The following is a 12,012-nucleotide window of genomic DNA, read 5'->3' as shown; positions in this document are numbered from 1 at the left end:
TCGAGAAAAACGCATTTCTCCCATGCTTGAGGGTTTGTCGCCATATCTGGTCTTGTGCATTTACCGTTACTCTCCTTCTTTTACAGGCTGTAAAAGAAGAGTTTCTAATTCAATAGCTTTAACCTCTGTCCCATCGCCGCAATGTTGAGTCCCTGTGCTTGTTTGACAAGTACTTCATTGGAATGTGCTCTGATGAACTTATTGCATTTGTATCCTATCGACGTACATACTTCGACAAACCCATATTGCAGCAAAATCATACCCCTTCACTCTGGAAATTCCTAGATATCGGAAAGCCTTCTATTCTAATAATTTCTCCTCTCGGACTGCTAAACTTTGGAATTCCATCCCTTTTCTGCTTCCCTGGCTATACTAATATGCAGAAATTTAAATGTAATGTTTACAACCATTTAACTCATCTCACCACATAGCCCCCCCCCCCATAAACATGGTACCAAATAGTAGCCCCTGATGCCAAAGTGGCAATATGTTTTTTAGAGTGTGAACATGGGTAGAATAAAATAATAGATAAAATGCCAAGGATCTTTATCTTTTTAATTTCCGATAGGTTAATAATTTTAGACACATTAATAGGTAGAAGTCTCAATGTAATATGAACAGACATCTCACAAATATATTGATATGATCACCTACAGACAAATAGTAACCCGTTACGCCCAAGTAGCAAATCCCTCGTTTGGAGTGATGGAAGTAAAATAAAATAAGTTGAAATACCGGGAACTTTGATGTTGCGTTTTTTTTAACCTCTTCTACTTTCTCTTTCTCACACAAGAGACGTTGCGAGTTTATCACAGCTCTATTGTTAATTTTATGGTAGGTATTCGATTGAGCTTCAATCTATGTTCTCGTTGTAAAACATTCGCAGCAAATACTCGTCTTGCTACAACCGCCGTCAACTAATTCCCCAGCTTTCCATCTGTGCCTAAAACTAAACGAAAATTTCACGAGCTAATTACTTTCCTGGAACTGTCTATCCGTGGAATGCAACACCGTGAGGCTGCATCCGAACGAACTAGAACATAGTCATTTTCAAGTCTAATATAAACAAGTTCTTGTTGAGCCATCCTCTTATATAATTAAACCCTAGCCAAGTTCCACCATTACTGATCATCACCATGTTGTCTCACCATCTAACCAACACTCATTAATCCGACTCCCAGAGCGGCCTTTGCGCCTTGATAAACTGTGATATCCAAGCAAAAATAGATAAAATAAATAAATAAATAAATAAATAATAATAATAATAATAATAATAATAATAATAATAATAATAATAATAATAATAAATAAATAAATAAATAACATACATAATAATCTCCGATAGGCCAATCATGGTAGACACATAATCTAGTGAATATATGCATTGGTTAAGAGATACTTTACAATTGATTCTACCAAGAGGCTTTGAGTTTAATCCCGATTGCCTTTTCTCAATGACTTATTCACTAAAAACATGTCCAAAACTCTTTTGCGAAAACATGGCAGGAACTTTTGTTGCTTAGAGGGAATCGCAACTTAATTATAACGCCTGGAGTCACACGGGAAAGTAATCTGTCGCTAAATTGCTAAAAGGCTCCACCGATTTTCATTGTGAGAGAAACAAACTAATAATTAAATTTGTTGGCTTATTAAGCATCAATTATCCTGCGTATATTACATACTAGCAGGGCTATCTGATGTTGCTCGGGGTAGTAATAAGTAATTTATTTTTTATCAATCTACATATCAGGTTTGTGCAAAAGTTTTTATTTTTATTTTATTTTCAAGCATTGTAATTTATTTTATGCATTATTACTTAAACATATCACCATGATTAATTTACAACGTTTTGCTTTTAGATTAATAAAGCATTATTTATATTCTTTTCTCATGTAGACCTGAAAATGACCTTTTTAGTCATCAGAAAGAGAGTCATCTTCCATCTGTGTGAGGACAAGCATCATCAGCATGATGATGATGATGATAATTTTCTAGGAGAATTTGGTTGAGAAATCTTGCCTATCCTGCATGTTTTCCTGACCTATCTTATTCAGATTATTACTTATTTCGACGGATTAAAAAACCATTTAGATGGGTTGAGGTTAAAATCACGAAAGGAAATTGAACATAAGTTGGATTCATAACATCAAAACCTAAATAATTTTTACAAACGAGGCATTTATAAGCGTTGACAGATGGAATCAAGTTATAGAGGATAAAAGTGGCTTTTGTTATGAATAAAAGTGTTATATAGTTTTTCATTCTAAATCAGCAAAATCCTTTTCATGTTAATATTATTACGTTAATATAAATGATATTAATACGTCAAGATATTTCATGCTTATCATTGTTAGCACTGATTTATAAATGGTGAGGTCGTTCGATGAGTAATCGCTGGTAAATTTGATAGCGCTAAGCTGAAATGAATCGCGATTCTATCTATTTTAAAATGAATTGTTCCAAGATCAAATTATGTTATCCTACCGATAAAGCAGCTTTACAGAAATACATGTCTCAAAAATAACATTGATTTTGTTTTCCTGATTCATTCATATCTTGTCGCTCCATCTCTTCAACCAGCGGCGTGCGGTTTCATTACCAACACTGAGGTCTTCGTCCGTGCAGTTGGGCCCCAGTGGGCAAGATGTTAAAATGTGCTCGATGGTCTGAACTTGGGCACCACAGGGACATTCAGCAGTTGTAGAGTAACCCCACATGAGGAGGTTGTCGCCAGTTTTTGCAACTTTTGCCCTTGCCCTACTCAGAGTGACCCACTCCGAACGGGACAGGTGTGTGCCAGGTGGTAAGGTTTCACTGGGCTCTGGCAGTTCTATATTTGTAGACTTAGGGTCTACCTCTCTCCACATCTGCAGCCGGTAAGAGGATGTAGGAGTGTCCGGTAGTTCCTCCACTGTGGCAGAGCTTCGCCGGGACACAAGTCGTCTAGCCACCTCCGAGTAGCCATAGAGAGGGTGTCTGGGGTCTTCGAGTTGTTTAGTATGCTCAACTGTCGCAATTATATCCCGGCGGACTTTAGGTGGTGGTATGCCACTTAATCGGTATAGGGCTGGTAGAGGTGTGCTTTTTAAGTTTCCGGTTATGATTCGGCAAGCTTTGTGGAGATCTGCGTCAATGCGGTGAGCATGGGCTGAGCGAGACAATACTGCAGCGCCATATTATCCTGATTGAATGCGTTTTATTGATTTGATTAATATTTAATTAACAATTATATTAAGAAAGAGAGATAGATAGATAGATAGATAGAGAGAGAAAGAGAGAGAGGGAGAGAGAGAAAGAGAGAGAGAGAAAGAGAGAGAGAAAGAGAGAGAATATTTATTGTTTAAAAAGAATTGAATTGTTACAACTTGTAGGTAAATAAAGAAGAGACATATCCGTTTTATTTAAAGAATATTTAGCTAACAACTTTACTCATTTTAAAATGAATTGTTCCTAAATTAAACTATTGACTAAAAAGGCAGTTAAATTTTTAATATATTTCAAGAAATCACATTCGTTTTATTGAGTTGTAAAATATTTAGCTGACAATTATATTTATCTAAGGAGAGAGTATATATTGTTTGAAAAAGAATTGGATTTCTATAAATTTGAACAATTTTTATTATATTATTCGACATTTTGTTTTTTCATTCTTTTATTAATTTAAAGAAGAGACATATTCGTTTTATGTATTTAAAGAATATTTTGCTGACATTGATAAATTTTTGGACAGAAGAACAAACACTTTTTTAAATAGTATTGATCCTGACAAACATCCAGTATTTCGAAATGAATATTGTTGTTAGCAGAAAATTATTCAAATTGATGTCGAAATTAACGTGTAACTTCCATGGCGTCGTTCTAGAAAAATTGATTTCTAGACATTATACACACGATGTAAATTTTACTCTTGGCCAGAAGGCCAAGAGTAAAGTGTAGCATCTGTTCTTCAGATACTACACTTCAATTTATTGTTCTTTGTCAGTGCAGGAGAAATCCTTCGCGATTGAGACAATTTTTATTTTTGTTCCTTTTCTCCACGTTAAAAAAAACAACCTTGGTGTCTAACTCTGTCTTGTGGAGAGGCAAAGCGGATAAGAACAAGGTAACTTTTACGGATTCTCCCCCAAAAATAACAAATGCGCGACTTTAATATTACTAAACAAATACGCGAGCAAAAATAAAAAAATAAAAAATAAAACGCAAGATGAGTTTTACTTCAAAAGAATAAACTATCCTCTCTCTGTCTTTCATTAATCGGCAAGTTAAGCACCTGTGCACTCGTAGATTAATTCCTATTTTGTCACGAAACTATGAAGAACAAGAAACTAGTTTTTGGTGTTTATTAAAAGTGAAAGAAATTCTTCTCTTTACTTTTTAATATCAATTATTAAGAATAAGCTCGTGTAATTATTCTTTGCTATCATTAGTTTTAGTTATTATTAGGGCTAGGACAACAGCATATTCTTTTCGTTGTTTTGACTCTCTAGTGTATATCTTATATGCTTTTATATAGAGTAATGTGGTTTTCGGTTGATTAACTGTGTCTGTGTCGGATATATACTTTAAAGTCAAAACAATGAAAAGAATATGCTGTTATCACAGGCCTAGTTATTATTAAGATTAAAAGCGAAGTACGTCCAAGGATGGAATACTGTTGCCATATCTGGGCAGGAGCTGCTAAAAACAGCCTATCCTGCCTTGACAGAGTACAAAATAGACTTCGTGGCTTAGTGAGGGATGCCCTTTTCTCTACCCTGCAACCTCTCTCCCACAGAAGAGACGTTGCGAGCCTATCCTTGTTTTATCGTTATTTCCATGGCAGGTGCTCGTCTGAACTCCAATCTCTGGTCCCCCCTCGCCAATCTTTCACGAAAAACACCCGTCTAGCTGAATCCACTGTGAAAAATTTCCCCCACTCTATATCTGTGCCTAAATCAAAACGCGGATTCCATGAACAAAGATTCTTTCTTAGAACTGCACGCCTGTGGAACTCTGTTCCGTCTGCCTGCTTCCCTCCGGACTACAACTTGGATGTCTTCAAGTCCAACGTTAACAAATTCCTAATGAACCGCCCCCTTAATTAAACACTTCATCAAATCTCCACACTAACGTAATGTACTTGCAATAACCCTTATCCCTGAGTGGCTTCCGGGCCTTAATAAGTGGTGATCACTGTGTAAAAAAAAAAAAAAAAAGAAAGATTATGTTTCCATTTCTTTGTTCATAAAGTTGTGTACGTTACCATTGAAAGTGAGCTGGACAAACCGGCATCACGCTTTTATTATATAGGTACATAACTTCATGGAAATTCCACAATGGTTTCTACATTAATCCTTATAATTTATTGGTTGTTGTTGTTGTTATAATAATAATAATAATAATAATAATAATAATAATAATAATAATAATAATAATAATAACCCCTTTGAAATAATAAGGTTTGTATTAAGGTACGAAAATGTTGTCAAAAAACAAATATATAACAAATAAATGTTACCAAAGGCAAGATAAGTTACTGTTCTATCTAACCGAATAAGCTTTTAGTGTTTTTATTTAATGTAAAATGTTTATTCGGTTCGAACAATAATAAAGTTTGTATTAAGGTACGAAAATGTTGTCAAAAAACAAATATATAACAAATAAATGTTACCAAAGGCAAGATAAGTTACTTTTCTATCTAACCGAATAAGCTTTTAGTGTTTTTATTTAATGTAAAATGTTTATTCGGTTCGAACAACAACTGATATTAAGCGATACTGAAGAAAAAGAAAAAATGGCCTCGTTGTCTTTGAAGACTTGATAATACCTTCAAAATAAGAAATAAAACAAAATGGTGGTTAAAATCCACCCAATAAATGCCACGTTAACATTTATTGGGTGGGTTTCTACAAGTATCTGCCATTATATTTTTTAAGTGAACTAATATAAAAGTTGTGATAATTCTGACCTGCTTGAGGCTGCAGACAGAGTGAGGAAGATGTTTGTTGAACTCAGCACCAGGAAGCGTGCGGCGATGGATATGAACAATGTATGTATTAACAACCAATGGCACCGGATGGGTAATGTCAACCACGACTAAAGTAACTCGGTTGGTGCCTACCCCGAGGGTATAGTTAGCCGGTCTGTGAGAAAGAAAAAAAAAAAGGAGACAATGTATTAACACGTTTATACTCGGGCAACTACGATTCAAAAAGCAATCTACGTTTCTACTCTTTTATTAATGTAAACACGTGCGTGAGGAGGTGATTTTTTTTCTTATTCTTTTAAGGCCATTGACACATTTATAAAGTATAGGATTAAATATCATTAGACATTTTGCATCTTCGCTTTTTTATCAATAAACATTTTGTTTTAAGTTTCTTTTATCAATATGCATTTTTGTTTTTCCCCTTTTTTATGGTTCTGGTGTATTTGAGCAGAACTAAGTTTCTGGACTCAGAAAATTTCAGTCATGCTATAATTATTTTGACGATTCAAGCTAAAACAAGTGCCCCCATTTGAAATTACCCGGCGCTATTTATCAATTTATATTTTTAGACATTTTGATATATATTTTTAATTATTACAACTGTTGTTTTTCGCTTATCTTATAAGTTTTGCCTTTTCGTTTGCTTTAACATTAGAAATTGTATCCTTATTTTACCATTAGACATCTAGTTTGTCAATTTTTTCATTATAAAATGTTTTTTGCTTTATTAAAGCAAAAAACATTTGTTTTTCTCGATTAAACTTTTGTTTTTCTGATTTTATATCAGGAGACATATTGTTTCCTTAGCTTCACTTATAAATGGATTTCGTTATTCGATTCTTAACTTTGCGGATCGTCAGTTGAAATCCTTAGCGTCACTAATTTAAAAACAACAGTGACTGAATGAAAGAACAAAACAAAACAAAGCAAAGTTTGTTTTCATTTTGGTCATTTCGTTATTTGTTGTTTACCATGAAGAATCCTCCAGCTATGGAAAAATAGACACATTGCCTTGTGGATTCGTTACAAAAGACTAAGGGAATAAATCCCGAAAAAAAAAAAATCCGATCTGGAGTTCCGATAGGCGGATGATGAAGCTCTGCAACATCTTTTCGGCAGCTCCTGCAGCCGCGCTGGCACCGACTGTATTGGCTTGCCTTTCCGTTGGAGAGGGGAGCCCTGATAAATGAGCAAACCAAAGTTCTCTTATTACCTGCCCAGTCCTGCACCTGGTTAGCCACAACAGACGCTGTAGCAAACCAAACTAGGTGCAGAATGCCATTGTCGCAAGAGACAGAAGGTTTTCATGATTATAAATGGATATTTTTGCCTATTTAGTCATTATATAGTTTATATAGTTTGTTTGTTTAATCATTAGACATTTGGATATTTTGCTTCTTTCATCAATAGACATAGTTGTTTAAAAAAAGTTTTTATATAAAAAAAAAACGATATGTTTTTTCATCACTAAACATAGTTGTTTAAAAAAAGTTTTTATATAAAAAAAAAACGATATGTTTTTTCATCACTAAACATAGTTGTTTAAAAAAGTTTTTAATAAAGCCAAACGATATGTTTTTTTTTTCTTTAAAGAAGTTTATTTACATTTAAAGACATGAAACAAGCTTTCGCCCATATCAGGGATTTTTGAAGCATTTTTTTTTCTTTTTATAAATCATTTTTTTTCTTGGAGATGTAAAAATCTCTCTGGGTAATAGGTCCGCTGGGATGTGAAATGGAGTTTTCACAAGTGTAACATACAACTCACATGACAATGTTATAAGAAATAAAGTAGCACTTTTTTTTTTAAATATCGTCATGAATGAATATTAATTGTTTTTTTTTTAATAAAGCCAAACCATATGGTTTTCTTCTTTAAAAGAAAATGTCGTTTACCTTTAAAGACATCATACAAGATTTCGCCAGTATCAGGGCTTTTTCAGGTAAGTTTTTCTTTTGTAAAATCTTTTTTTCTTAGATATGTGTAAAAATGTGTAAAAAGCTTGCTTCATTTGTTTTATATACAATGACTTGAATTAAAGTTTTAAATACAAAAGTTAAATATCATGCTTCAATTTCGCTCTAAACAGAAACATTCATTTCGAACGCGCACCTGTCATATCAAAGAACCTACTGTTGATTTTATATGTCAGACCTTTCGGCTTGTGTAATAAAACTTCTCAAATGCACTTGTGATGTTAAGTCGTATAAGGTGCCATATCAAAGAACATATTGTTGATTTTCTATGCTCGGCCTTACTACTTGTGCGGTGATAATGGCTTAAATTTTAGTTTAAAATGAAAAGTCAAGTATTATGGTATAATTCTGCTTTAAACAGAATCATTTATCTTGAACGCGCCCATGTCATATCAAAGAACATACTGTTGGTTTTATATGTCGGGTCATTCGACGTGTATAGTAATAAAACTTCTCAAATGCACTTGTGACGTTCGGATGTGTAAGGTGTTAACTTTGGTCAAAAACGCCTGTTTCTTCTTTCATCGGATTATTTCGATTATCGATACTTATTGAAGACACTTCGGTACAAAACCTACCTAAGAACATAGCGTGAAATTTAATAAAAGTAGGCCAGCTGTTTTTGAGTCCATATAAAACGAACTCACACAAACACGCACAAAGTTCTTTTAAATATATATATATATATATATATATATATATATATATATATAGTCATCCACATACAGTACAGCTCATCAGTGCGTCTAAACAAGAAACTACCTCAAGCCAGGAATCGAAACCCGACCGCCCATACGACAGTCAAGGCTTCTAACCATTACGCCGCTAATCGACGGCTGCTGTACGAGTAGTGAATTAATGATGTTTTAACATCGTCCGAAATACCCAAGGATTTGTTTACACAAAGAGCATCGGTTAATACGCTTATGGTAATTCGTGTATCACTTCTCAGTATGCTCAACTCTCTCTCTCTCTTTATCTCTCTCTCTCTCTCTCTCTCTCTCTATATATATATATATATATATATATATATATATATATATATATATATATATATATATATATATCAGAATGATGGGGAGAATATATACATATATATATAATGTGTGAGTGTGGGGTGTGTATTGGTGTAAAAATAAAGCATCATTTTTAACTCAAAAAGTTTAATAAACTATTAAAATTATCATTAAAACGATCACTCTTTTGTGTCTCAGAATTTGGTTTTCTACATAAACACCACGATTCTCAATGTACTTTCGCCAGAAATTAAATGATGCATCTCTGCTTCTGATCCACATTCATGACAGGGGTTGCTTTTAAGAGTCAATAGAGAAATAAAGCTTTCAGGTCACGAATGCAATTTGCCACGACATTATCTAAACATTTTACGACGAAGCCATAAAATGGTAGAAGCATAATTTTCATATGCACCCACAAAAAATATTAAATAGATTTCGTGCATTACTTGAAAAGAATAAAATAGTTGAGGCTGTGTTTTATTATTGTGAAACGACATGTCTTTCTTCTTACCTTGATACGCCGAATTTGTCGTCCATCTTGGCTTCACATTGACAGCTTCGAGCGAACGCCCATATTTTGACGAGCAGTATTTCGTAAGGCACACTGGCTTCGTAACTCACAACACTAGAATCGAACTTGGGGGTGATATTGATTTCAGGTTCAGTCATAATATTCATTAAATACGCCATATCCAAAGGATCTAAGAAAAACGTAAATATATGCAGAATTAATTAAATTCAAAAGGTTAGAATATTTGAAAAAATATTTACATTTTTTTTCTTTCAATCAACGTTAATATTTATCATGTTTCATTCGATGTGGTCTCATTGCTGGTGGATTTGCGTTTATGCTGACGTTTTGTCGTATTTAAAAATACATATCGTTGGACCAGAATTATTGGAGTTATTGCCCTTGGATTTATTTTAAGCTGATGTCAAACAACTGGAATTACTGAAAGCTTCATTACTTCTAACCTCATACACCCTCCACTCGGTGATCCAACCGAGGTTGATCACACCCTGCCCATGCATGCGAAATTCAAAACAAGATCGTCTCTTTCTGGCGCGTTGTACATAGCGCATAGATGTCTCATTCACGCTACTCCGAGCCAATGCTGCCTGTAAGTTACCGAATCCAAATCACAGTTCATAAACCGCCAGAAACAAACAGTAAAAAGTAATTAATATTTACTTATTCCCTGACCACTAATTTTAGTGCTTGTGCACTTTTGCCACCGCCCTACTTTATAATATTTTTTTCCCGATTAAATTCAAGCTTCACGATATGTCTTTTTATTAAATTGTTAGGTGGAAGCACAGAATAATTACAAAACACCCTCCTTTCTCCGTGTTAAGAATGGCTTTCAAAATAATATCGTTATGACTTCAGCAAGGTGGCAAAAATGCACAACTATCCTAATTTTTTCTATCTAAGACTCTGTCAACTTATGTTCTTTCGTTAAACTTTATGAGTACATTCTTTGGCACGTATGTATGTTGATCATTTTGTATATTATATTTTGTATTACATCACATGCTTCATAGGTCTTTCATATATATATATGTTATATATATATATATGAGTTATATATATAGTTATATATAAATAATATATAACTTATATATATATAAGTTATATATTATTTATATACTTATATATATATATATATATATATATATATATATATATATATATATATATATATAAGTGAGGTAAAAAGAAAAGTCCATCCAACCATATATATTAGTAGGTGCAGCTTGGCTGTAAGATGTTCGCCGCAGCATCTTTTACATCAATGATTAAATATGTTTGTTTTATAAAAGCATAAACTCGTAAAGTTTCCAGTACAAACAGAAAGAACTTTCTAAAAGTGAGTCGAAAAAAAAAATCAGCCTATATTTTCTAAACAACATAATCCCTGCATCGATATATAACTTTATCGATACATATTAGGTGATTGTGTGGATTATTATCGATATGAAATCAATAAATCATCAGGTCGAACTCCAATGAAGTTTGCTTCGATGAAAACCTAAGAAATCGTATCAATTCATCTTTTGCATTCATTCAACCGGAAATACTTGCAACATACTAAGAATGACTTATATATCGTGTCGAGTTGACTCGAGGCTCAAATCAAAGGCAAATGTCAGCCTTATTGAGATCAACTTTCCATTGTTACAAATAGAGTCGAGATTGACCCAATTCAAAAAAATGTTTCACACTATTTTTGGTTTATATGTTGAAGGATCATTGTATTAGTAAAGAAATGGACACCCAGAGTATTTCAGCTTTTATGGATGGACTCAGTTCCCAGTATTGATGAATTATTCCAAGTCAGTCACAGTAATGGCTGAACTAGTTCCCGAAAGTCACATTCTTTTCTTTTTTTAAAAAAAAGTTTTTCAACCATACTTGTTTAATAGGTAATTTCTTTTTAATTTTTAACCATAAACTAAACTAACCCTAGCCCTAACCTAACCCTTCGTATGCTTAGAGTTGTCTTTCTTTTGACAATTTTAAATCGTAAACTGCTTCGGCCATTTCCGAAACGGATACACCGTCGGAACTGACCCAAAAGAACTGACATTCTATGGGTGTTCATTCCTTACAAGAATGAGAGATATTTCATTAGAATAGAAATACATCGATTATTACAACCTGGAAGGAGGTAAAATATTCGTATCAAATTTATATCGAACCTACCGAAGATCGCGGTGCCGACGGACATATGGAAGATGAGATGGAAATCAAAGACTATGACTAAACAAGTTCTTCCGAGAAAGTAAACCTGCCAACAAGAGTTTGTTTGAAGAATTCTATAGACTTTACAGAATTCAAAGTGTTTATTTATATGGAAAAACCGCCTCTTTCGATAAATTTGCTACTAACCATACGTAAACGAAACCTTCAAAGAAAATTTTAGAAGGCAGCTATAAGTCCGAACATTTCACTTTGATATGGACGAGTAGGTTTTACTATGGAAATAAGTTGTAGCTAAGTACATTATCATATTACCAATAACACGATACAACAATAAAAAAAAT

The 12,012-nt window shown here is 33.6% G+C and overlaps 1 protein-coding gene across 2 annotated transcripts in view; it reads right to left on the bottom strand.

Annotated features, from left to right (window-relative positions):
• Window positions 1-12,012, bottom strand: part of LOC145249599 (cadherin-like and PC-esterase domain-containing protein 1) — an 837,303-nt gene that overhangs the window by 32,162 nt on the left and 793,129 nt on the right. For both annotated transcript variants that reach the window (XM_080111307.1, XM_080111306.1), the window contains 2 exons: window positions 9,476-9,665; window positions 5,948-6,122 (listed from right to left, as the gene is read on the bottom strand). In XM_080111307.1, the coding sequence (XP_079967433.1) occupies window positions 5,948-6,122; window positions 9,476-9,665 (365 nt within the window). The remainder of the gene's footprint in view (window positions 1-5,947; window positions 6,123-9,475; window positions 9,666-12,012) is intronic.

Source organism: Euprymna scolopes, chromosome 28 (assembly GCF_053919585.1).
Source record: "Euprymna scolopes isolate OS-2025 chromosome 28, ASM5391958v1, whole genome shotgun sequence".
Classification (NCBI taxonomy): domain Eukaryota; kingdom Metazoa; phylum Mollusca; class Cephalopoda; order Sepiida; family Sepiolidae; genus Euprymna; species Euprymna scolopes.
The sequence above is the reverse complement of the archived record's forward strand: the minus strand, read 5'-3'. Positions and strand labels throughout refer to the sequence as shown.